The sequence below is a fragment of the Coloeus monedula genome, assembly GCF_965178545.1.
Source record: "Coloeus monedula genome assembly, chromosome: Z".
Taxonomy (NCBI): Eukaryota; Metazoa; Chordata; class Aves; order Passeriformes; family Corvidae; genus Coloeus; species Coloeus monedula.
Window position 1 is genome coordinate 61,094,469 of NC_138822.1, and position 27,885 is coordinate 61,122,353.

Consider the following 27,885-nt stretch of genomic DNA (forward strand, 5'->3'; position numbering starts at 1 on the left):
CAGTAAGTCACCAGCCTTGCAGGGCAGCAACACAACGCCTGGCTGTCCCCTTGCTTCTCTGAGGGCATCTTCTCTGGGGCAATCTCATAGGCCATAAAGTAGAATGAGCTCATTCTGCAGGAGCTTCCACAACTCCTCCAAAACACCGGTGCTTTTGGCTTGTGAAGCTTGAGTCACCTTTGCTTCTATGTGAGGAAGAAGTGCTGTCTAAGGATACATTATTAATTTTGAGTTACAGTGACATTCTGTACAGCTTTTTGGAGGTGGTGTCTACTGCAGGTAACTTTCTTCACTTTAGAGGACCATTAGTCCATTTGCTGGTGAACTTTATTTTTCCCTTTCACTTCAGCCATTTGTGTCAACCACAGCCCCATCCTTCAGCATCCAATTATTTATAAATGTCTTTCTCACCCATGTTGTCAGCTATAAAAGAACAAAATGCATTAGGGACATGCTGTTCTTTTGTATTACCTCTGACTCTTTGAATAGAGAGGTACTCTGGAGAATAGTTTAAAAAAATCCCTGTATATCTCTATCCACTGACTTGGCTATCCAGTGCCAAATATTTCGCATCTTGGATATAGAAAGGGTAGAGTGTAGATTTATGCTGAGAAACCCCTCAGCTAAATGGTGCTACTTCAGAAACTGTCTCAATATTAAACTCTTAATAATGTGAGTTATTCCCTTTGAAAATGCAGATCTAATTTTGATGCAGATTTACAATTCATTGACCTTTTGCCCTGGATTCAGACTGCATCCGAAGAGGCAGCTTTAGTTCCAAAAGTATGGGAAAACTGGACCAACACAGTTGGTTTCATAGCATGAAAGAGTGGAGCAGGAATTGCAAAGATCTGGGCCACCTGGACTCCAGCATGCAGAATTCACAGACAATGCAGCCAAGTGTGAACGTGCATATAGATATTATTAAACCACATTTAAATAAGAATTCCGATGGAACAACGGCTAATTGAGACACTCTGCATTAGTAGGGTCAGTAATGTCCACTGCTGAAATGGGCAAAATGGAGTTTTGAAGCAATATAGGTATTAAAAATCAAGCTATTCAACGTCTGTTTGTAAGCCTAGGAGAAACTGCTCACAGCCAGTTTGCATATAGAACTATAGCCTGTTAGATTTAATTCAAATCCATTTGTTTATATTTGGAGGCGTGAGGTCTGATTCCTATCTTGTTATATGCTTGTTTTCATCAGATAGTGATATAGTTACAGGTGGTATACCTGTCAGTGCTGTAAAAAAAAAAAATCAGTGTAATTGAATGTGGAATTAGATATGAGGTCTCTGGTGTTAGCTTGGTCTCTGGTGTTACCTTTGCTCTTGGGTAGCATCTTGCCACAGGGACAGTGAGAGAGGCTTTCCTCTTCCCCTGTCACAGATTTGGAAGGGTGTCTGAGGGCACTGTGAACTTGAATGTTGTCAGTGGTCATTGTTCTCCTGCAGTTATCGTGTCCATTATGAAATGCAATTTATGAAGCCATTGTGCTAGCCAGAAAACCAAGAAGTCTCTTTTAGAAAAGGAGAGAGAAAATGAGGCTTTAGCTTTTTGTGTGTGTTCTTTTCCAAAGTTTATCAAATTTCTTCTGAGCCCCCAGGACAGGCATTAATGTGATGGCTAGGGTGTTTTCTGGAGAGATACCCAAGCTTAAGTCTCTGTTTTGGAAGAGTCTAAAGAAGCTCTCCCATGTGAGTACCCTTCTTCCTGGACTGTTGGCTATTGTGGATTTCTTTTTCTCTTGCTTCTAAGACTGCTTCCCTGAAATCATGCATTCTGAAGAGTTCCTGCCTGAATTGCTACTTCCTCTTTGTTGCAAAGACAAATCTTTCTTAAACAGCTGTTTAATTATATTGTGAAAAAACACAAGCTTTCAGAAAAGGTGGTTATATTACATTTCAGAATAAAGCCATTCACATGTGTTAAATGGTTAGTGCTGTGTTAATGTTCAAAGCAGCGCTGTGACTCATGGAGGAAGTCAGTAACTGCCATGTCAAACATCTTGCTATGGCCTTGTTCCAGGCTGCTTCATTTTACCTCAAATTGCAATGTGAGGGAGACCAGGATAGCAAGACAAAAAAGTTAAGATTTCTTTCATTCTCATGGACATGGTGTGCTAGTCTGCAGCTGCTGGACAGCACTCCCTCCACATGGAGCTCTGGATGGCAGCCACAGTGTGCTGGTGGAAACCTGGGAAATCTTTGGCTACCTTTATTCTAAAGGTTTGTGCAGACATCAAAAAGGTCAGCTGGAGTACTATGACAGTGTGGTGGCTGGTTAGAGAAGAGATGGATGAAGTGAAGATCTGAGATGGGCTAAGCAGGTGAGGCATCATTGTTCAAGTGGGAAAAAAAGTGATCAATCTAGCCTAAGCTGGGGTGGTTGTGGATGGGTAATCTGTTATGGGCTGGGGGAGGTCAGAGCAGAGACATGCCAAAGGGAGTGGGGCTTAAGGGGCATATGGGTAGAGAGATGTTTTGGCAGGAAATAAAATGTCTTGTCTTGGTGGCACAAGATGTCTTTGACACTTGGGAGTCTTGAGGAGATGCGATTCCCAGTCTAGTGATTTCTGTCCAAGTCTTAGAGCTGTACATCAAAAAAGTCTCTTACCGCTTAGTGCTGCTGCAACAGGAATTGCCTCGATGGTGTTCTGTGTACAAAGTTTTAGTAATGTATCCACTACTGCCTAAAGTCACTTGATAGTCTGTGCTTGTCTCTGTTTTATTAACGCGCCCATCACAATAGCAGAGGACTCCTTCTACATCTTATAATTGAACATTTGAAAGCAAGAGAAAAGTGTCTAATATTTGTCTAGACAAATTGAAGATTGTTACAGTGGGGAAACTGTAATACGTGTATCAGATAACGAGGCCCGTGGAAAAGAAATATGTATGGACCGATTCTTGCTAGATGTTTCAGAGATGTTTATTTCCCCAGCCGCATGGCCGGGGCTCTGCCCAGGAACTGCTCAGTCACGGGACCCGAGGGTCCTTCTGCCCGTGCAGGGAACACAAACCAACCCATGGGAACGAGGCTGAGCAGGGGCAGGGAAACCCCGTGCCTGTGCCCTCAGGGCCCCTCTGCCAGGGCTACACGGCAGGGGGAAAGGGACCCCAACATTTCACCTGTTTATTTTTAACAAAAAGAGATTTAAGACTTAACATTGAAAACAACTGGATAAACATGACATAACAAGAACAGTTTCAAAACAAAACAAGACACCCTCCTGAGTCTTTAAATGTCCAAACAGATTCTTTGGAACATCTTAAGGCTGACAGAAGGGAGACAGGACTCTCCGGGCATGCTTTGTGGGGAAACTGAGGCAGGAGAGGGTTTCTTCCATTCGTACCTGTTGGAACTCTAAACAACAATAGTTAATTTCTTCCTTCCCCCCTCTTCATCCCCCACTCAGCATTGGAAAGGGATTTTTGGGGAAACAATTGGCAAAGGCATGGTTTTGTGAGGGAAACCATGGGTGAGAAAATGGATTGGGAATACACTGGGGGTAATAGGATATAGGATGAAAGGCAAAGGTGGGATTAGGAAAGGGAGACTGTAGGGGGGGCTTATAATGGAGATATTGTCTAACATGACTACAATTTTTAGCGTATATACTGCCTTTCACAGAAACTCCATCAGTCCCAGTGATGTCTGCTGCTTGTAACCCTTTTCTACCTTGCACAATTTTGAACTCTACTATTTCTCTGTCTCCTAAACTTGGGATGTATTTTTCAGGGTTATTCTTTTTAATAGCTGTTGGGTGGAGTCGCGGGAGACAAGCACTCAAGGCATGATGTTCAGCAAGTCTCGATTTATTTTTCAAAACTACACTTACTTATAGTACCTTTAATTAGCTCATACATATTGCAAAAGTTGAGCTCCTCATTGGTGGGAGCTATTCCGTGGGATCTGCAAACACGGTGGTCTTATCTTTCTCTTCCATATGGTTTCTGTCTTCTTTCTTATCTGAATGCACACTGTTATTTATGCAACCTCTTGCTCAAGGACTCAGTGTCTGCATCTTTTCTAAGCCTCCTGTGTTATCATGACCTTTGCTCTTTAGCCATTCTTCAGAAAGACTCTCAACAAATAGCAGTTCTAGGAACGAATATGTCTTCTTGGTTGTCACATCTTGTTATAAAACCATAATTTTGTTTAACATTATACCATTTTACTATTCCTAAAACCTTAGCTACGATGATCTTTTCCTTTTTCCGAGTGCTTGCTGTTTTCTGTCTCACTGCATTCTTGCTTTCTCTTTCACTTTCACTCGCTCCTGTGTTGGAACTGCCAGGGTTGTCAGTGCTGCTGGGGCCGTCAGGGCTGCTCGTGCCTGCACCCTCTTCTCGGGGTCGCATTCGGGGCCATGCGGGCTGGGCCGGGCTGCACCGCTCAGCTCCCCGCGTGTCGCTGCCTCTGCTCTCAGCTGCGCTGCCGCTGCCTGGCGCCGCACCCACGTCTCAGCCAGGCCCCTGAGTGACGACCCCCCTGTGCCCTGCTCCAGCACGCATTTTGGCTAGGTGCAGCTCCGCTCCACCACCACCCACGCGCCACTCGTCTCATGGGGCTCGCTCCACCACGCTCTGCACGGGGCCGGGCGGGCACCACCGGGTCCCGCCGCTCCCACCGTGCCCCACTCCGCCACCGACACTGCGGCTCGCGTGGCTCTGCCCGCACACAGGAACTGCCTCACTGCTGCTTGGAGAGTGCTCGGTGCACGTGGCCTGGGTCACATGGTCCCTGAGCCAGGACACAGCTGACATTGCTCAACAGTCTTGGTAATTAGTTAATATTCACTAAAGTATTCTTCCATCGGCATATATTTTGACTCAGAAATTTACTGTGTCCAAACAGTCTTCCAAAAGTCTTCGATAAGACTTAAATCCCAAGAAACGTAGAAAAAGTTCTTAAACAACCATGAAAGGAAGTATTTCAGTCCCTTTTGAGCTTGAATTAAGCTAAAATTTACAAATCATTGTTCAAGAATCTTCTCAAGTTTAAGATAAATGTCCATATGCAGCTCGGAGAGCCAAGAGTCCTTCCGCGGTTCCTCCATAGTTTAGAGATGGAACAGCAAAACAAGAACAAGAAGAGAAACCAGAGTTTACTCACAAATCAGTCGCTGTAGGGATTTGGGATCATTCTGCTCACATTATCCACCATTTGTTACAGTGGGGAAACTGCAACACGATATATCAGGTAACGAGGCCTGTGGAAAAGAAATATGTATGGACCGATTCTTGCTAGATGTTTCAGAGACGTTTATTTCTCCAGCCGCATGGTCGGGGCTCTGCCGAGGAACTGTGGCAACCACGGGACCTGAGGTCCTTGCCCACGCAGGGGAACACAAACCAACCAACGGGGAACGAGGCTGAGCAGGGGCAGGGAAACCCCATGCCTCCCCCCAAGGGCTCCTCTCCCAGGACCACATGGCAGGGGGAGGGCCCCAACAGAAGATCACTAACCACCTGTTTTCTGGAGAAAGCTTTGACAAAAGAGAGGCAGAGGTATTCTCCCCAAAACCAAAATTACAACAAAATAACACCAAAGCAAAACAAGTAACCACTAAGAATCCAAATTGTTCTAATATGGAGATATTACTAGTATAACTGGTTTTGGTACAACTTCTGTGATAACTTTGTTGAATGGCAGCATGCACTCCTGCATTGCCATCCCAATTAGAATATTGCCAGGAGAGGACCCATATGGTATGTTAGCTCTGTGAGTCTGGTGCATGGGCATCATTTAATGTTAACGGTAGTTTTTTCTTTCAAATGCAACTTCATATAAATGTTGTCATGTTATTTGGTGCAACAGTTTCTTTGATACATTCTGGCATTTTTTTCATTTCAGTGTGACAGAGCTTTTACTACTCTAGTCCTTCAGGTGAACTTGGACTGAGCAACAGAACTGGGGTTTTTTTTCTTACACCATTAGTCGGTTAAAAACTATGTGTTTGATAGATATTATTTAAGGCTCACATTCAAGACAAGAGTTGTGCAAGTCTTAAAGATAATATATTTAAAATGTCATAATTTTCAGTTAGATTCTGTGCTTCCTGGTGTTAGAGATATCAGTCTTTTTCTTTCAGGTTTATGAAAGTGGAATATAAAATTATCAATAACAGAAAAACTAGTGGGACTGATGAGTATTACACTCAACCAGAATGACGGTTTGCAGATACACATTAAATAAAACAGCTGATGCACATACAGATCTCTTCTGCCCCTCTGGCATTTTAGTGGCTTAGACACTATAACCATACAGTTCAAAGAGTTCAGTAATGAACTATCTTCAAAGAAGGGAATCTTTTTCATGGGTTCCACTGCATTTATACAAGGGGCTATTTTTAGATGAAGGATTTTTTTGCCCCTTTGCAGCTATAAGACATCTGTGACCTCACCTTTAAATTTGCTGTGCTGGAAGTAACTCCTTTAAGGCCATCCTTTCATGTTTGCTTTATTGTTATTTTTCATTTGGTTGCAAATATTTCCAGATCTGTAGACAGTTTAAAACTGATAAGGACTCTGTATTTTTTTAGCTCACATGTAAAGTCTTGTCAGAGAATACTGTTTTCCTGTATAGTTGATACAGATGGTTGCCCATCAAAGGCTGACCCTTAATCACCTGAATTTTATGTGTATCAGTTCCTATCATTGAAGAAATAGAAGCATTTTATTTCAAAATCTAATGAACGATCTTAAAATGCAAAACAGTGTTTAATGATACAACAATAAAAACTTGGTATGATTTTGCAGTTCCGGCCCCAGTGCAGAAATGGGAAATGTATACATGTAGCCCAGTAGTCCAAATTTAGCAGTCACCACTCCATATGTTAGAATGCAAATCTTGCATCTGGAAGGACTCCACTGACATCAGTGAGATGAAGACCTGACTTTTTTAGATAGGCAATGGGCAAAAGGCTATTCAAATTTTCTGAAAATTTTCCCATGTTTTATTTTTAATTCAATAGAAATAAGTGACTGGGCCTTGATACATTCTCTTGTCGTTAGGGGACTAAAAGGGATCAAAACAACCCCTGCATAGCCCTTGACTATTTTAGCTGTACTTGGGCTGGGCAGTGCTGCTCTTCCAAATGGCTTGTTCCTAACTGTACCTGATAACTGTTCAACATTTCTTGATTGCTGAAGGAGGTAGTGGCAGGGCATCAGTGCAACATACAAGATTTGCATCACTTGGAGATGTCAGCAGTGCTTCTTGCCACCACACCCTTTGGTTCATCTGCCACCCATCCTGTCCCAGGATTTTTATTTTTCACCTGTTCTTTCAGCATAGGATCACTGAGGAAGTGATCACATAGGAAGAGGATAGTCTGCCTTCTGTGAAAAATGGGAGATTCTTTTCTATGTTTGTACATGTACTTGCTGTATTCTTATCTGCAGGTTGGGCGAGCCATCTGCTGGCATCTTTCCTCCAGTTTTGGTTGGTTTTATTGCCAAAATAAATTTTATTTATTTTGTTCCCCCTCTCCTTGCCCTTTTGAACAGTTGCAGAGGTATTTCCTTTACTGAAAATGGAATAAAAACAGGATATATTTGAATGTGTGGATTTCTTGGTACTTTTGGGTCACAGTTCACAGCCTGCTTCTACCAGCTGCTAAATATCTTCAATCATTCTTCCTCACTCTGAAGTAGAGCTGTTCTTTGTCTATTCCAAGTATTATCTAAACTGATTAGTATCTGACAATGTACATATATCTTCTTTTCTACTACCAGCATGCATGCCATGGACAGGAAAAATAATGGCATAAATGTGGGACACAAAAAGTACCTTCATGCTGCCTATCACAGGATTAAGTGTAAAACAGGGAAGAGCCTTCTGCGCATCTTCTCTAACCTCCTTCCAAACTTCTCCTGCTTGCCCGCTCAAAAATTCACTTGGCAACTGAGTTGTATGCTAATGGGAAGTCAGATCCAGAACTGGATTTTCTGTTTATTTGAAAATTTCACTCCAACAAGGGAAATATTTCAAGGACAAAATCCTGGAAAAATGTTTCACATAAATCAGAAGTCAATATAGTCAATTTGAGATTGTGGTTATCTTTTGATAAAAATCATCACCTGATTTACTGCTTCTTCAAAAGGCTTTATTTCTAATACATTAATATCTTCTATTAGCTGGGAGGATCCAGCTGAAAAATTTTTCACTGTCTGGTATTGCTAACTTCACTTCATGCTGCAGTGCGGAGGTCCAAAGGCATGTTACCATAGAGATACCCACAGTAGTTTTAAACCAACTTTAGGTTACTGAAGCTTGAGTGCTAATGATTACTGCAACATCAGCTGTGGAATGCATGCTGTCAGGCTGGATATATGCTTCAGCAGCTGATTGCATTGACTAGCCCTAACTACAGCCCAACAGTACTCCTTTCTGAAGTTGGAAGCATAGGACTGAGACCTTACAGCTCTTCTGAGACACAGCCACTCTCATACTAGGGAACCTGACCAGGTCCATAAGCACCTCAGTTGTGCCACTATTATTAGGGAGAAGTAGGTGGCCTTTAACAACTAGATCAGATCTATAGAGGCCCAGTGTCTCCCCAGGTGGAATTGCAGTGCTTGCTGCTTTTCCTCATTTGGTAACTGACATGTTTTTTTACTTTTTGTGATGATGTATTTCACATCTTGGGCAGAGGTTGCACTGTTAGATCAATATTCAGGGTGAAAAATAAAATGAGTGATTATTTACTCATCTCACCATCAGCCATAACATCTTCCATGTAGTTATAGATTTGCTCCACTGTGTTTAATGCTTTCAGATGTGTTCAGTGAGCACGTATGGAAATGGAAGTTTAATCCCTTTTGAAGCAAAAGATGAAGTGGAGCACTAAGGTGAAGAAATTAGCAAACAATCTTTAAATAAATATGATTTCTGATTTGGTTTCCTTCTGATCCCAAATCAGACAACAGAAACAAGGCAAGGTGGACGAGTAGGCTGTTGCTGGTTCTGTTGTCATTATGTTTCTTTTTGTGGAGAACCTAGTCATATGAGGAAGCACATGAATGAAATGAAATGCTTTCCTGATACTGCTGGCAGCAATAGAAAGGTCAAGTGTATGACAGTGGGTCGTGTATGTTCTGCTGTGCATACAAATTCATGAAGACTACTGTGCTGCTTCATGCTGTACACATTTCAGTGAGAAGTAATAATCTCAGGTAGAAACACCTGCAAGTCTACCTGTCAGGAGCAACATAGACAATCATTAAACCAAGCCACCTTAAATAAGATGGGCACTCTTGAAGCTGTTTAATTTTCTCAGAATCAGTCCGTAAAGTAGTAGTAAAAGCATGCTTATAAATCCTTTCAAAGTAGAGTGTATATATTCTTCACTAATCTTCCAAGGATAATAGAATAATTTGTGGTGGGTACCAGTGAAATTACTGTGTTCATAGTATAATCTAGTTACTTGAACCTGTGTGAACGCTGTGCAAACCTGTGTCTAAACCTGTGTAAAGTGCTTTACTACTACTTTACAGACTGATTCTGAGGCCTCCCCAGAAAACACTGGCTGCAGAGACAGTTTGTGCTTTGGGATGAGGATTCCTGCAACACTGCAGAGGTTGTCTCAGTGTGACCAAATGGGAGCAAACTCCCTTGGCTGGAAGGGTAGTTTCCAACACACTCCCAAGAAAAATGGGAACTGTGCCTATACTTGCTTTTAGTTTGCCTTTGTAAACTTCCGAATATGTATCTCTTAGCTTACTCACGGTAAATGTTTTGAGGCAGTCATATTTTGAGTGCGGTAAGAGTGACTGAATAATTTAAAAATACCTCTGCATACATCATGATTGAAATTAAAATACAAAATTAGAGAGTGACTTCTTTTAATTTTTTATTTTTAATGGCAAAGTGTATTTCTGGGGGCTGTTTTAATGAAGTGAAATGTAAAAAACCAAACAGTTAATGCACAAGTATTTCATTGAAGCTTTTATGGGACAAACTGTATCTGCAAATATATGTGTGACTCTACTATAAGCTGCAAGAGGAATTGAAACTCAAGAAACTTCCAAAACATGAAATATTAAGCATAAGCCAGCACTTCAGACTTTTGTGGGGAAATGGCATTTTCTCAGCATTTTGTTTGTATTCAGTATATTTTTTTTAAAAAATTGATGCTGAAATGGGTCAGCAGTGCATGCTTCTATAAAATCCCAATGGTTGTCATCACTAGCAAAATGACTTCTCACCTTTCTCATCTTACTGCTGACTTTTATGGAGGCTTTTTTCCTGAGACCTCCACTTGTCTTTTAGAGTACACAAGGCAAACCCCAATCTCAGAACAGATCTCTCTGCCTGGTAAGTCCACCATGCTGACTGCAAAATTGCCTTTAAGTCTATCAGAGCTGTTGTCTTTGACCTACTGCAGATTCATACCTACTGCAGTGGTGTGTCAATGCCTCTTGTTTTTCAGAGTACACAAGGCAAATTCCCAATTTCAGAACAGATCTCTCTGCATGGTAAGTCCACCATGCTGACTGTAAAATTGCCTTTAAGACTATCAGAGCTGTTGTCTCAGACCTACTGTGGATTCAGGGTATGTTGATTCATACCAGCTTTGAAAATATGACTGTATCTACCTAGAGAACTTAAAAATGGCTTTGCTTTATTTTTAATGAAAGTTTTCTGAATAATCTGTATCTTTTACATGGCAGTCTCTATGAAAAACAAAATGACTGCAAATTACAGAATGTGTCAGACTGTGCCATGCTTCTCAGCTATATATAAAAAAAGAGGTAGTGTTCCGTGGTGCACATAGCATGAGCTCCCAGCAAGAGTACAAAAATAAGTAAAAGAGTGATTTTGGGAGGATTAATAAGTTAAAAATTACTTCTGTGTATTTTGGAAATGTCTAAGGCCTTCAGTAGGGAATGGATGTGGCAGGTGTCACATGTGCTTACGCTTGGTCTGGTACATATTATCTTGTGTCAACCCTTCTCAGAGATACGATGTTAGTTTGGTGGCTTGATATGACCCTGTGCAGCTGTTATGTCTTTGCAATCCTGACCTTCATTGAAGCCTGACTTAGCAAAATATTTAAGGGCACGAGTAGAACCATCCAGCTTGACTGGAAAAACCAGAGCACCGGTTTGACTTAATATTTTTGCAGGGTCATCGCACTCAGAAGAAGTCTAAAACAGCCTTGGGGTGGTTATGACCTGTGTCTGGCGGCAAAATATGGAGCAGTTGGTTTGTTCCATGCCATCGAGGTCTAAAACGGAAAAGTGGGATTTCTCGAAGAAGTGCATATGTGAAAATTCATTGTTTTATTAATTTTACGTGGATCTGAAGACCTGAGGTATAAAATCTGTAAGGAGTAGTAGTAATATATTTGCAGTGCCATAACTGAAGGGCTATGGGGTGCTCTTGTGTTAGTCATTGTGAGGATCCAGCAATCTACATTACCACTTCATCGCAGGATTTCTGCAGTTGGGACCAGTGAGCAAATCAGAGTGTTCTATGTGTGCCCAGAAATGAACTCTTTATGTTTCTTGACTATAACAATTACAGACATTTTATTACAGAGGAGGAGGCCTCCCAGCCCAACATTTCTTATTTGCTTTTGGGAAAGCATTTTATCTTCAACAGTAACTTGCTGTGTGAAGTAAAATGTAATTTCTGGACTCTAGGGTCAGAGACCTGGCCCTTGCAATTGTCGGAAGCCACCTCCTGTATCTCCTTTGGTTTCATCAAAGCCTTCAAAAAGTTTACTTCTGATCTTCTCTGATTTTCTGATGGGACTCCTAAGCTGCCATCTCTGCTTTTTCTGTTGTATTCAGCTAAAAAGCTTCTAACAGATAGCAACATAACTCTTTGTATTGTTTGAATTTCACCTCATTACTATGACTCCTGCAGTCAAGGTTCTCTGCTACCCTACCTACATTGCAGTTATTCTTTTTCCTCCAGTTTTTTTAATAGCTTTGCCTGTGGCATTCCAGCAAGCCCTTTTCAGCAGTCTTGAACAGGGCAGGTTTATTAAATTTCCTTTCTCTCGAAAATCACATTTATGATTTTATATGTTTTTGTATTTTGATATACTTTTATAAATATGGTTTTATCTGCACTCATTTTAGAGTGACCCCATACATTTTATAAAATGATATTGAATTGCATTTTCTGTTCAATGTAACTCAATGTTTTTGTTCTTCCATAGAACTCTGTCACGGAGTGACACATGAGCACCGCATGAGCAGCCTGAATGCCCATATCACTTTACCTGCTCTCTTGGCAGCTCATTTCACCCAGTTTATGCCAATCAAATATTCTTAACTTCTTTGAAAACTGAATGGTACCCAATAAGAAACTTACAGAAGTTACTGTTTCCTGTCTTGTGACATGCACTTGTAATAAGTACAATATTAACAGGAAATACAACATATTTCCCTGCAGACTCCATCCAAAGACGGCTGTAAAATAAAGAGATATGTGAGAGAGATATATAACAGAAAACTCAGCAATATTCTTTACTGTTGTAATCTCATGGACTGTAGTCTAACAGTGTGAATAATTTACACATAAGCAGTTATTCATTAGAGTTGTACATGATACAGGGTCTAATCCACTGAAGACATCATGTCTTAAAAAATCTGTGTTGGTGAAAATGTTTGTCTATGAAATGAAACTAAAATATTTTATGGCTTTCAGAGATTGGATTTCTTAATAAGGGTGGTTGGAAAGTGTCAGGCTTTTAGTGCCCATGTGATCTCTTGGAGAGGAATTTAATACTCTTCCACAATTCATGATATGTATACAGTTCCTGTTGCTTAATAAGGGCTTAATTCAGTGAAATCCTGAACATTTGGGCTATACTGCCTTTAACTGTAGAAAAAGCCCTTTTTGTCTCCAGAAATATTACTCATAAAATAGAATAAAACAATTGCTGAGCAGAGTTCACCTTCTGCAATATAAGGTGCATTGAAACTAGTCAATTGCAACTCTTCTTTGGGGAGAGAAAGTTTGGCAGTTAACACTGCACACAGCAGGCAGAACTTCTGCTTTTAATTCTTAAGGGTGGAAGTTCATGCTGTGCATGTGCAGAAGCCATGGGAGAAGATTGATTGCCGAGACATTTGCAAGAGGGTTGTGCTTCACTGTCTGTGGAGAATATAACAGTGCAAATTTTTTAGCTTCTCACTAATGTGTTGGTAGGAAGTTGCATAATTACAGCCTAATGATGGGCAATTCCAATGGTGGACAAAAATTACTATATTGTGTTCAAAGAGATGTCAGTACATAAAAACTGGAGTAGCAGTAAGAGGTCTCTGTAGAACATTTGTGTGACTTTTGTAATGCTGGGTCTGAACTGTGGCACTTAATTTGATGGTGCTTCTCCTTGGTAAGGCTGGAACAAAATGTCCAAAAAAACCCTTTTTCCAGAAAGCTTTTAATTTCAAACACACACACTGTGTAAGTAGATGAGTAATACCAAAACTATTATTGCTTATTGCATAAATAATAATTCGCACTGATGCAGCAGACCAGGTGAAGGTCTATGGTATGCCTTCTCTCCATGCTTTTGCAGAGCTTATTTGGATTGCAACTGTATGCAAAAGTTAAATCCTAAAATCAGATGCTGATCCTACCTGCATTTACATGAATGGAATAATGGCAGTGAAATTTTCATGATTGCATTCAAGTTTGTAAGACTGAGTAACTAAGTTTCATCAGAGCATTTCTTGCTCCTGCAAGGTATGGATTCCTCAGGTACATCTAACACCTGCTGCTCTGTTCCTCTGAGTCAGTGCTTCCCCTTTCTCCCCACTTCATGTATGTGATTTATACCTACCTTGTGTAAATACTCCTTCTACTCTTCCTCACTCTTCATGTCTGTTTGGGTAGGGCTTATAGGATCAGTCAGCCCATGTGCCCTATTATAAAAGTGAGAGGTGATCTTTGAGAACTGTAAAATAAGTCAGACAAGCTTTGTAAACACTTTAGTCTTGAATGACAAAACACAGAGGGTGGAAATGCTGGGTTTGGGTAACGGCTGTGTGGCTTAGTTTGATGAGTCACAAGTGGGCAAGGCACTGTGCATATCCCAGAAGGTGATATGTGGATATCAGTCTTGGAGTATTTGAGACATGACCACTGCTCTCTGGATCAGCTGCAATGGCTTTGTCTAAACTAAAATAGAAACTTGAGCTGAATTAAATGTAATCATGAATTATTCAGTCAGCATGAGAGTCCTGGAACTGTTTATTTTGATGAGAATTTGGCTTTGATTTTCATTGTCTGGACAATTTTTAGTGTGAGACATGGCACAGACTTTCATGTTGATAATTTGTAGTTTCACAATACAGACTGTTAAGCTGGAGGCTTTGTTACAGGAGACAGCATCACTTGTGATACTTGAGATGGTAGGGTCTGGTCTGGGAATAATTCTATTTGTGGGTTTCTACCTAAAGGATCAATGGCAAAATAGTTAATTTTGACACATATTTAAATGCTATTTTTGGATTTTAAGATCAATGTTAGACTGTAATGGGAAAAGTGTCCGTAAGTGTCTGTTATCCTGAAAACTTGGTAAGATTTAATTTTTGTTTTATTGGTGTTTGTACTGTGTATTTGCAGTTTGGACTGTTGTTGGGTTTTGTATTTTGGGGTTTGGGGATTTTTTCAATAGAGTTCCTAGGCATAATTCTAAGACATATCTTGTGGATGGTAAAGTTTTAATGAAAAGCCAAACTAGTTGTTTTCAGTTGCCTTTTCCCAAACTCAACAGTCAAGACAGAAGTGCTGCAAAACAAACACTGTTTGACAAAGTGAAGGAGCAGGGAGGAGAGAACATCATGTTTTCAAAGGATGTATACCTGTCCTTTATGTAAAATACCATGTTCTTTACTGGAGTTTATTTTGGTATTTTTGTAAAATGTAGATCAAAGTTCAATGCTGAGGTTTTTTTCTAACTGCAAGACAATTCAGAAAACTTCAGTAAATGACTCACTCTCATCAGAACATGCTGGTTCTGGATTTTGTTGGGGGGGGTTTGTCTTTTTTTTTCTTTGTTACAGCAAGAGGAATATATTACTTTATAGAGGTTATAGTCTGAGATAGTATGTAGGTGGCTTTCAGGAGCTGGCAAAAGAAGATAGGAACAGACCTCTTTGAACCAGGAAAAAAATCCTTCCAGCAATGCCCACCAAGAGAAGAAGTAAGAGGAGGTAATACAAAGCCAAAACTCTAATGGTGATGTCCATCATGCATCTCTGGAAAAGCAGCCTGGTAACCACTGCAGCCTGGGGTTGATGTTGAAAGCTAGCAGTATCTACAGTGGGTAGTGATGGAGAAGTGGTAGAACAAAGCCACAGGTGTTGGTTTTGTATGGCCTGGTTTTTGGTAGCAGGGGGCCACCGAGGTGGCTTCTTGTGAGAAGCTGCTGAAGTTTCCACTGTGTCCAGCAGAGCCAATCCCTGATGGCTCTGAAGATGGACATGCTGCTGGCCAAGGCTGGGCCAATTAGAGATATTGGTAACACCTCTGTGATAACGTATTTAAGAAGAAATAAAAACCAAAGTGGGACACGGTTTTTTCCTAGCCAGAGAAGAGGAGGAGTTGAGAACATGTGAGGGAAACAACATGGAGACACCAAGGTCAGTGGAGAAGGAGGGGAGGAGGTGCTCCAGGCAGCAGAGCCGAGGTGCAGACCATGGTGCAGCAGCTGTGCCCCTGCAGCCCATGGGGATCCACAGGGGATGCAGAGATCCACCTGCAGCCCGTGGGCGAGGTGCCCCTGCCAGAGTGGGTGGATGTCTGGAGGAGGCTGTGATCCAGTGGGAGACCCAGTGGAGAGAGGGGGCCCTTGCTTCCAGGCCAGAGCAGCCTGTCCTTGGAGAACTGCACCCCGTGGAAGAGTGACCCATGCCACAGCAGTTTGGGGAGGACTGTTTGCCCATGGGAGGAACTCCCGTTGCAGTAGTTTTGGCAGGACTGCTGCTCGTGAGGTTGGAACCACGTGGAGAGGTTCACAGAGAACTGTCTCATGCGGGATGGACCCCATGGGGTAGCAGGGGAAGGACTCCTCTCCCTGAGCAGTGGAAGAAAACCTCAGGTGATGAACTGACCAAAACCCTATCCTGTCTCCTTGTGCTGTTGGTCGAAAGGAGGGGGAGGGGTTGGGGAAAAAAGGTGTTCTATAAGGGCTTATTTTTACTTCTCATAATTCTCCTCTGATTTTCTTGGTCATAAACTCACTTTGTATTTCTAAGATGAGCCTGTTTGCCCTTGGAGTGTTTTCTCCCTGTCCTTATCTTGACTCATGAACCCTTTTTCTCTCCTCTGTCCAGCTGTGGCAGGGGAGGGTGAGTGAATGGCTTTTGTAGGTGCCTGGCGTTTGGCCAGTGTCAAACCATGGTGCCACAGCACATACCTTGGGTCAAATTCTTTTTTCCCTTTTAACCTTTGTAGTAGAGTCCATAGTTACCTACATGTGCACTTGCACACCAGGATTTCAGGTCCTGATTCTGACTGCTCTCAGGCTGTTGAGGGGCATAATCTTAGTGCTTTTGTGTACTTTCAGTAAAATGCTATGTAGTTCATGCTAAACAGTGGAATCCAAGACAACTACATTTTTCAGGTTATCTACTACTGGAAGAGTAACGTTAAATTAACTGAGTATGCAGATAACTCAGGTGGATGCAGGTAACTTCTGGATGCTTTTTCTTAATCAGTGTTTGGAAGGCAAAGTAAATTTTGCATTTTAAAATGATTGTTTGATTGCAGACTAGCAGTATGCTTCACAAGTTATGGGTATTTACCTAGGCCAAGAGGTGATGGAAGACTATCATGACTATTTAGCTAATATATTCCTGTAATATTATGTTCTAGCTGTTTCTGTGCATATTTCTATGATCATCTTACCCGAAATTTCCAGTATTGAAACTCACTTTTTGGGGTTTTTGAATCAATTTTAATAGCCATGCCCAAGAATTGATCTACTGCATTGTAAATCTGTCTGCCTGTTATCTTGTCTTGGGCAAGTGTAAGGAGCCTTAGACAACAGAGAGAAAAGAGGGCAGATGGAGAGGGATCACTCCCTGGGCTTCTTTTATCTTATAACTGAAGGGCTTGTGAGTTGAGGTTATGTTCCTACTGATGTGTTCTGCAGCAACACAGGGGCCTACCTTTGGTAAGTTTTGTTCAACTGCTTTTTTAACAGTGCCACTTCCAGTGGCCTGCTCTAAGTGCAAGCATTGTATTTCTTGTATTGGGAATACTCTTGGTGCGTCATTCTTCATTCTGCTCTACACTACTCCTGATTTTAGAGATGCCTATTCAGTTCCTTAGGTAGCTCTCTTCCTGGAAGAAGCAGCCTAGTCTTTTCAGTTATCCAAAGATATATTGAAATTTCCCGATTATTCTTTTTGCTTTCTCTTTAATTTTTCTAGTTTTCATTAATTCATCTCAAGGAAAACAAAAGATTGTGTACAACACTGAAAGTGTTTGTTCACTATAAATTTACATGGTAGTATAAAGTTGTTTTGTTTGAATCTTTGTTCCTTTCCCACGTTGGTTGCTTTTTTGACTACCTCAACATGCAAACATGAAAACAAGATTAATTTTTGTATCTTTCTTTGTCTATTGTCTTGGGTCTTGCTCTCTCCCAGACACAGTGCACAGTGCATTTTTGAAACAGCTCAGTCTCAGTTGGTGTGTTTTTCCCTAAGGTTGATGTAAAGAGATTTGATTGGGTTCCACAGTAATGTACGTGACTCATGCTCCTGCAAAGTTGAGAATGGACAGTAATGACAGATGGATTTATAGAAAGAAGTCTCACCATGACAAGATCCATAAGTCTGGACATATTCTGTTCAGTCTGACAGATGTTAGGAAAAGTTTGTTTTCCCCTCACCTCTTCACACTGCAAGGACATTAACATAACTTACCTGCCATGCATATTTAGTGAACTGAAATTTGTGTGCTAACAAAATAAATATACTTTCAGAGAAACTGCTGTTGATAAAGTCAAAAGTATTCAAAATAAACTTGATGCATTCTGTCATTGATTTTCCTTCCAAAAATCTAAGAACACAGTAGTTTGGAAATTAAAGCACTTGTCCAGTAAATGGATTTTAATTCCTCTCTTGTCAGTACAGGCTGGAATGTGGTTGCTGAGCAGCAGCCATGTTGACAAGGGATAGGGAAAGCTGTGGCTGACCTGATCAAGCATTGCAATGGCACCACTTGGAGGGACTAGATGGCCTTCAGGGGTCCCTTCAAGCCAAAAATTTTGTGATTTTTTATTCATTGGTGTTTCACTGAACATCTCAAGCCATTAGCCTGGCCCTTCCTCTTATTCAGGTTCTTAATATCTGGGGGAAGGGGAGGAAGTTTCCCAGTGCTGTGAGTTTGGAGACACTGTACGTGGTCAGTGAAGAAATGGATGATCTTCATTTAAATGCCCTACTGCTTTGTGAGCAGAAAAGCATAAGCTGAGATGAGCTATAAATGTCAAAGTTAGGGGGTGTAAGGGACCATGTCACTCTGTGCTTGCCCTGGTTTTGCCTTTTCCAGTTTTCCATCTGCTTTTGGCCACTTCTGAAGACAGGATATTGGGCCAAGATTGGTTGGTCTGGCCGATTTTTTGATTGTTCCTCACAGGATTTTTAAAACTGTGAATGTGTTTAGAAATCTCCCTAGAGATTTTTTGGTGTTTTTTTTAAGGAGCATCTTAATCAAATGTGTTCAGGCAACTGTATCTTGGACACCAAATTTGCTCTGTGCTGACATCAAGAAGCAGAATTTTGGTAGTGGTCCTAATGGTAGATTGTGATCCTTGAATCCACGTAAGAAAAATCTGTGTGGTGAGAAACTGTGTGTACAAAGTGCAGGACAGCTTCTAGATGCTGTTGAAAGCCCTAATGTGCAAATTATAGGAATAAAAGGGATGTGGACTACCTTCTAGGGATTGAGGGTTTCTGAGCCTTTTGTAGCCTTGAAAGGCCTCAAAGTAGCTGCTGCTGTGCACAGAATTGAGGACTGCTCAAAAATGGTAGTTTGTATGCCAAGTGTAGCACCATAATGGCTGAACTAGTGTCTTTTCTGCTTGTTTGTTCTATTGTCCTATTATGATAATGTATTCACAAGGAAGCTGCTACCAAACTGTGAGCAGAATATAAAAAGTCCTAAAATAATATTCTTTCGTCAGTTACATGTTTATTATACTAGAGCTCATAGGATTATTTTACAAGTGTCAGCTTCCTTGTTCAAAAAGTCATCTAAAATCTCTATCAACTTGACACTGGTATTTCCTTCTCAATTTTTGTTCTCCTTAGGATGATCCATTAATTATGACCTGTTAGTGCTAACTGCTTCTTGTTTCCCTCTCTCTTCCCCACGTCTTTCAGAGGTTTACCTGCATTCCCCTGTTTGCTTTTCTTCCCTTACCACTGATTTTAAATTGAAACAGCAAGATTATATGATCATTACTGACTTTAGTTGCTTAAAAACAGATTACTTATGTTCTGGGCTGGAGAAAAGGAGTGAGAAATAGAGAAGAAACAGATCTGTGGTTTTGACTACTTATTTTTCTAATTTCTTGTTTGAAACACAAGTCAGGAAACCATATAGAGAGGAATGGGAATGAATGAAGAAAGAAATCTTAACATCTGTTCCTGAAGCTGACTCTGAGACAGATCTTTTCAGCTTTGCACAAAAACAGTTGTAGAAGCGGACTCTGAGAACCAAACACAAAAAACCCCAAACAAATTAAACATTCAATATGTTAACAACTGTGTAATTCCCACAAATTCAACTTTAGGCATTTTATCCTTACTTTGAAGTTTTTATGAAGACTTATTCTTGTCTCCAGAACTCCTGACCATCTTATCTCTACTAGGATATGAAGTCTTGGCACATGGCTCACAGTGAAGAACGTGTGGAGTTCTCAGTCAGAGGCATCTCTGTGGCAGGTCCTCTGAGGAACCCAGTCAGGCTGCTATTCAGAGCATGGGAGAAATGCAGGGACTGCAGTGGACTGGTGGATCTGATATATGGTGTTCTATGCCTAGCCATGCTTGGTTTGAAATGCTTCACTCCCAAATGGGAGCTCTCCCACCAGGTGAAGGCAAGGTTGGTGGGGAAGAAGGAGATGTGGAAGAAAGTTAGGGCTTAAGGCTCCTTTTCAGACACAGATCACTGCAAAAAAGGAGCTCAAGGGTCATGGGTGAGAGTATGCAACAGGAGCTGGATTTCATCAGCCAGGAGTAAAAGTAGTAATGGAAGGAAGGGCTCTTTTTCCTCTTGACTTTTTCCGCTCCCTTGTAAATTTCTAATTCTTTTGTGTGCAGACACAATTGGGGGTGTCAATATGGCCTTGTCCCAATTCTTGCTTTTCAGAGGCACAAAAACCAGATGTAGGTTTGTGAACTCTACCCTTGAGCTACATGTAGGTACAAAGTACGGCAGAGCCTGCCAAACATACGTGTCTTGTGGGTTTGGGGTCCAGTGTGTTGCCTGTGCCTGTAGTATTTTCATGCTGCACACCTCAGTGTGTGTTGTCACACATGCTGTTAGCAGGCCACCACTTCCAAATGTCTATTTTTTACCTGTGTACCTGATGGGTTGGGCTTCTGTTAAGGGTGCTTGCAGAGACTGCAGGAATGAAACTTATTTTTTCTAAGTGGTATGTGTGTTTGATGATTGTTTTCAGAAAAAAAAATAGCATGACCTTGCATTAACTTCAGAGTTGAGCTATCCAACCATCTGATGCTCCTCTGGGCTCCTTGGATAAGTGGCAGCCAGCTAGCAAGAGGGGAGCAGCTTGTGGAGCAGAGTGAGTTGGCAGCCCTCTAGTGGGGGCGAGGAAAATGAAGGGCGTGAGCATCTCAGGAAGCAGATGTAAAAGTCATCTGGGAAGCATAGCAAGGAGAATTTGACGGGAAAAAATATAACAACTACAAAACCCAACAGAATTTGACAACAGAAGTGGCAGAGAGAAGTGCTTCCTGAAAGAGAGTTGTGACAGTAACTGTGCTGGTGGGTGGAGGGGATGAAGAGGCAGTCAGTCAAATGAGTGAGGTAGGGAAAGATGGTTTCTGAAAAGGCTGGGGAGGAAGGTCAGGCCAAAATCCATCTAGCTCAGGACCAAGTCTTCAGCAGTATGAGTATGTACTGTAGGAGTGATTCATCCTACCTAGTCTCCCCCTTTGCCAGCTTATCATTTAGAGGCTTTTTGACTCAGAGTTGAAAAGAGCTCTTCAGTTTTCTCCTGTAAATCTGCCCTTTCTTTATAAACACAAATTGCTAAACAGGTCAAGTGATAGTCTGTGTAACAGTTGGAGCTGGCAAAGAAATATAAGGGGACTCCAAACAGAGAAAGAGTGGCCAAGTGTTAAAAACTGTACCAAAATGCCAGTGGATTGGAGTTGAATGGACCAGCAGTGATAAAAAAGTAAAAGAGGAGAAAGATTGTGATATAGTTCTACTAAGGAAGACAAGACAAAGAAAAAAAGGGGAAGAACAGAGAAGTGTAAATTTGCTGTCGTGTGCTCTAGCAGGTGGAGGAGCAGGACACCAGCTCCAGGCCAAGGGTGTTGGAGAACAGCTCTTGGCCCTGTGTCTCATAAGGGAATTCATGCAAGACTAAGGCCAGTGTTGAAGTCACACGTTTGTGGACTGCTGTTTGACCAGGCAAAAAAAAAAAAAAAGCGAAGGGCCTTGAGGTTCAAAACAGTGGTACAATCAAACCTAGACATGGTAATAGCCATGAGAGAGGCTAAGGTGCCAATCTTCACCATCAGTGTGGATAGAGGAAACTGAGCTGGAGGGAAAGAACAAAAGAGCCCTGGCAAAGATGGGGAGATGTGGCCAGGCAAACACAAGGCTGTGGTGAAAGCTGGGTCAAAAAGAGATTCCTGTTAACCTGCTTGAAAAACCGAAGGGGAAGGCATCTGAAAACACTACAGAGCTGAACGAAGGGATGCACCAGGGAAAGGGAAAAGGGCAAGGAGACCTCAGGGCAAAAGGGCATCCAAAGGGACCTTGGCATCTGTGTGTTGCTTCTCAACTGGCACATCCATCCTGAGCCTTTTTAAGAGACTGAGCTCACCAACACCTTTGCTTCACTGCTTGGTTGGCTATAGCTGCTTTTGTTGCTCCGAAGCAGCACAGAATTATGCAAGAAGATGTTGCTGTACTAATTAGTCAACACTAATTACAGTGGCGTGTTGGTAATTATTGATGATTCATAAACTGCAAGGGCTGTAAGTCTGCAGCCATAATGGGGTGAAGACTTTTGTTCTGGGGATTTAGAAAGGTGAAAATTCGATGAAGTAGTAAGTGCATTTTGCTTAATGGCCCTGCTATGATAGTAAGATAATTGATGATCACCGATTTACACAAAAGCCTAAGAGCTAAGAAAGTGCCATTGACTTTGTCTAATTATTTGTTTCATAGCTGATTCCTTTGGAGGTTGCTTAGGAGATTATAATGATACTGAAAATAGTTTTCAAAAGTTAAAGATGTTAAACCTTTTTTTTTTTTTTACTGTTTTTAAGCTTTTATTATTTCTAGGTGGTTATTTCTTTGCTTTCAACAGAGTGTCTGCTCCTCTGCTCACTGAAATTGGGGATTTTCTCACTGGCCTCTTTGGAATCAGGCTTGTCTCTGCATGTTTTACCAGAAAAGTCTGTTATGAGCTACTACACTAATTGATTTAGGTTGCAGATCTATTAGCAGTCCTTCCTGGCAGCCAGTCAAATAATGAGAGCTTTATTTAAATTGGAAATCATCAGCAATGTGATATTCACTTAAGTGAGGAAATGAACAGAGGTATGGTCATGGTATCACTAATATGGAATGTCCACATGATCAAATTCTTCTGGGAGTTCAGAAGATGCGGAATTATTCCCTCCAGGCCAGTGAGAGATCCATAGGATTTGTGAAGGCCAGGAACACGTCATTATTTTTGTTGCCTCCTTTAGCTGAGTCTTGAAAGAGAAAAGTGAGTCAGTCACTTATACCTGCAGCAATTTGGGCATATGAATCCAAGGGTCTGATTCAGGTTGTAAAACAAGACTCAGAACTTAAAGACCAGAAAGGAGGATGTCAGACATAGTTTTTGCTGTATCTAATGAGAAGGTTTATTTATCCTTCCCAAACTGAGGTCCATTACCAGTCTTGATTTGACAGTCCCATCTGTTTCCATCCATTGTATAAGTAATGAAGTTGAGCATTTTAGGGACTTAAAGGCTATACATAGCAATCTTTCAGACATAAGAGCACCTATTCTGCATCCCTGTGTGGTTCTGACCCCATCATGTCTGCACTGAGCAGGACAGGGACAAGTTCACCTACATCAAGGCTCTCAGATTTTCTAATTTTTACCTAGCTTTCCTGCTGTTAGCAAAGACAGGAGCACCCTGAAACTGGAAGGAAGAGAGAGAGATAGAGAGAGAAAGACCCTGATTTTTTTGTCCTTCTATTCAAGTGTTTTCTATTCATGAGGCTGACACAGAAAGAGCCAGGAGAAAAACTCTGAGTCAGAGTCTGAGTGAGCGGATTATTTTGTTGCTGTTTTAAAATAAACAGGATAAGAAAAGTGGCTAATCTATAAAGTAATCTCTGTAAAGGATTTGATAGACTTGCCTGCATTGATCTGTGTCTTGGACATAGTTATTCCAGTTTTGACAATAGAGAATGACTAACACTGGATGTCCTCTGAAGTGGTAGAAAGTGGAAAGCATTCATTTACAATGTGAGTTCCCTAATATTTCTCTGGCATTAATAAATGGATAATAAAATAAATATCTGTGTCTGAACATACATGGATGTGTCTGTATTCCTTTGTTGAAGAATCTCAGGCTCCTGATCCACAGATTCTGAGACAGTTTGAGCTATGTATTGTCAAAAAATAAGCTTTTGCTCTGAGACTTGACTGAAGTCTGTTGTGTAATCTTACAGATTTGTCTAATAAGATTACTTCAAAATATTTTTTAAATCAAAGCATATAATGATAAAAGATTTATTTAAGAGCTTTGTACTTAGTACCATTGGAGTGTGAATGTGCAGGGTTTGGGGTTTTTTTGGTTGGGGGAAGAGGGGTTTTGAGCTTTCAGAGGACTGTTCCTTTAACTTACTCTTAACTCGTGGCTGATGATGGGTGCTAACTTCCATTTCTGTTCAGATAGTCTTACTGGCACTAAGCTAGGTTCTGCTACAGCAGGAGCTCAAGTGGGAAGTGAAGCTTTTCTGTGAGAAAAGGAGAGGTTAACTACACTTATATTGGGGGCAGTTTTTGCTTTGGAAAACAGTGGCAGGCTTTGTAGTTTAATCTTTTGGAGTGCTGCCCGTTACCACCTTCTGACGTACGTTGTTGGGCTGAGAAGAATCGATGTGCAGTGGTGCATGAAAGTCCAACGTGTCAGTTGTAGCTATACATAATGCCACTGTCTCACATGCAGGCAAGGCTGTTAATGCTTAACATGGTATTGTATTCTCTGAAGAAAAGAGTGGAATACTGGGAACTTCATCTGCTCTAAATATTTATACACATTCCTTTGAAAAATACATTTTTTAAGGATTAAGTGTTGCCTGTATCAAAGGCTCAAACTTATGAGTACCACAGAGCAAAATACCACAGAAATAAGGCTCCAGGATTCCTGTGTGTCAGGGAATGGCCTTGGGAATCTGCCTGCAATTAGGGGTTTGGTCAGATTACATGTCTTGCAGGGTGATTGCTTTAACTCACCTACACCTGGGACACCTGGGCTAACTGGTAACCAGGAAACCAAAGAATCTGGCTTTTTGGAGATTGGTGACTTGCAACTAATTCTCCATATACATGAACATTTTAAGGGTTTAAAGACTCTTCTCGTTAAGTGTGTGCACCTGTGTGAGGACATATGTATTGTTGAGTTGCTTAACAACCTTCTGTAGCTAATGATCTGAAGTGAAACAAACCAGTAGTGTACAGGAGAAGTGTACTGAAATGTATCAAGACACAAAAATACAAAAAGTATTAGCGTAGTCCAGCTCCTAAGAAGTAAAACAAACAAAGCAGCCACAGCCCACATCTACTGGCTTTCTTGCAGTAGGTTTAAATTATGATGTGCTCTCATGTCTTCTGAAAATGTCACAGCTCACATGGTAGTGATATTTTTACCTGAAAACTAAAGGCTGTGGTTCTGGGAAACAACTTTAAATCTGCAACCCAAACAAGTTCCCTTTTCTGAAAAGTCACTTCTTTCCTAATCAATCCCATTAAAACATTATCATCTAGGATATGTCACAAGACCATAATAAAATTTCTGTATTACATTCAAATGAATAACTTTTGGCCAGAGATAAATAGCTTTCTGTAGTCTTCAGCAAAAACAATCCTTCTATGTAACCAAGGCTGGGGAAGGAGGGAAAAGGAAATGTGTGTTTCTTGCTTCCTTATTTAAAACCCTACAATTTTTAACTTACAGGCAAGTAAAACAAATATACAAATCTGGTAAATATGACCATGTAAGATACACTTCAAAACAACCAAGTAAGGCTGCTAGTCATATGCCACTGTGCCTTTTAGCATCCTTTGTGGTTCTGTTTGATCTTTAATTCTTGTATGTAAAATGCTATCTCGTTAAGAACCAGACTGAAAAAAAATATCTGTATTACTCTTCTTTAGCAGGCTTCAACTACAGAAGTACAAGTTGGGCCCATGAGACTGACACAACACCCAATACAGGTAAGATCCTCCTTCAGTTTCTGATAGAGCCAATTCAGTGTTAACAGGTGAAGAAATTAAGGTTCAACCTCTATAGTTAAGTATAATATTTTAATTTCACTTGTACAAGGACTGTGAGATGGATATTGTACATTTTGTGTATCTGATTGCTTGAGAAGAGATCTACAAGTAAATTGACTCGGTAAACAAGACATTTAGATTTCCATTAACATCCCCTAATTCCTTTTATCTGTCCTGCCAGTAGGAGTGTGTGTATGTGCATTAAATGGGGAAAGAGCTGCCCCTGTGGATATTAAAAACTGTTCCGTTTTGATATACCAAAGCAGAGAGCTTCATGAAGTTTACGTACGTGTTCAGTTTTGCTGGATTTTGCACAACAGGACAGACAACTGTAACAGGACAGAGAACTATGTTCTACAGACCACCAGTCCAAGAAATCACACAACCTCCAGCAAGACAGGTTGAACTTCAGCTTAAGGAGCAACAGCTCTTATCCACACCTGCTTCTTTTTCTGTAGATTTTGTTCCTGTGACAGTATCAGATCCCAAGTGGGTATTTTTTTAGCTTATAATGGATGTTGAAACTCTCAGATTATAGGAAATGAAATAATTTTAGCCTTTAACATTGTTTTAGTGATACGTAATTAATCTGAATTAATTTATGGGTCACTTAATTCTGTGAATTACAAAGACATTTAGTCACCAGTCACCCTCTGTGTGAAAAACCTATGTGTGGAAGAAATGCATCATAAGGCTTTACATTTTTATGTCATTACATTCAGACTTAATGATGACTCAATCTGATGAAATTAGTTGTTGATACTGCAATAAAACTGTGGGGCAGTGGCTTCAGCAGTAGAACAGTCTTTGGTTTTGCAGGGAATTTCAACACATAATTGTGGAACTCTTCACGGAAAAATGTTTCTAAGTCATGTTCATCTTCAGAAAGATTATCAAGCAGATATTTAACAACTACAAATACTCTCAGTGCTTTGGTCAGGATATTACTTTCTAGAAATTGGATTTGCCCAAGGGAAAGTTGGATTTTTGTTGTTTTTAAAAACTGACATTCTTCTTGGTATCTTTTCAGATGGGGCTGTTATTTTGTCCTTACATTGCACAAATGAGAATCTGTGTACGAAAAGAATCTGTCTTAAGCAGAAATTATTAAGGAAAATCATTAACTGAAGAATTTTCCTTCAAGACGTTGCCATAAATTAACTTATTTACAGTAAAATAAAACACTTTATGTAAACCCACCTCATTTGTTTGTGGAACAAGTCACATTACCTCAGATAATTTGGCAAGTATTGCACACATCCACGCATTTAAAAAATGGTGTGCTAATCTTTTATTCCATCTTGACAATACAATTATGTGTTTCTCTGTGCAGTGCAAACAGCTACTGAATATCACATTTTAAACGTCTATTTGTGGATGATTAATCATGTTTACAATTGTCTGAGAGAAAGTTCAGTTTGTTAAAACAATTGCTACTGGGGCTTTTCTTGGTGAAGTCCATTTTATTGCTGGTGTGTTTTAGGCTGTTATGGGACACCTGTGCCAACCTCAAAATGGCACAAATTTTTTGTCTGAGAAGTGACCTTACTTGTGCCTGTGACCTGCCATAAACCATTTAATAGATTCCCCATTGGACTTTATGACCATATATGTCAGAGGAAAAATCTGGTTTAGTTTGTACAGAATTGTGACCGAGGTGCTCCTGGCCTTAAGAGGCAAAGGGAAGAGTCCAAAGCAAACCAGCCTACTCCAACTCTCCAAACATCCCATATACAGCTTGCACAGTTGCCTAAATTTTGTGCCAAGTCTTGCAAATAGGAATGGTTTGATTTCAAGACCTCAGAAATGACCGTGCTGAAAGTAAGTGAAAATGTGGTTCCTCCAGGGGACACAGGAGATCGGTGGTTTTTATAAACAATTAGTGCACATAAAAAAGGTGTTGGATCCTCTTGCAGAAATGTTTGCTCATAAATGTTTGGGTGTGTTCCTATTCAAATGCTGCATTTTCTCACCTTTTAGGACATTTATCTGCCATCATCTCTTCCACAGTGTTGACACTGTGATTTTCCCCCATGAGCTGCAAATGAAGCACGACGATGCACAGCATTTCACTGTTCCTTCATACCAATATAACAGCAGCCCCTCTGTAAATTTATTCAGAGATACTATGT

General features: G+C 40.8%; 1 protein-coding gene across 1 annotated transcript in view; it reads left to right on the forward strand.

The window, feature by feature from the left end:
* PDE8B (phosphodiesterase 8B) overlaps nt 1-27,885 on the forward strand; it is a gene marked incomplete at both ends in the record, with an annotated part of 71,782 nt that overhangs the window by 6,711 nt on the left and 37,186 nt on the right. Inside the window, one exon of the mRNA XM_082301402.1 lies at nt 25,634-25,693. Within this exon, the coding sequence (XP_082157528.1) occupies nt 25,634-25,693 (60 nt within the window). The remainder of the gene's footprint in view (nt 1-25,633; nt 25,694-27,885) is intronic.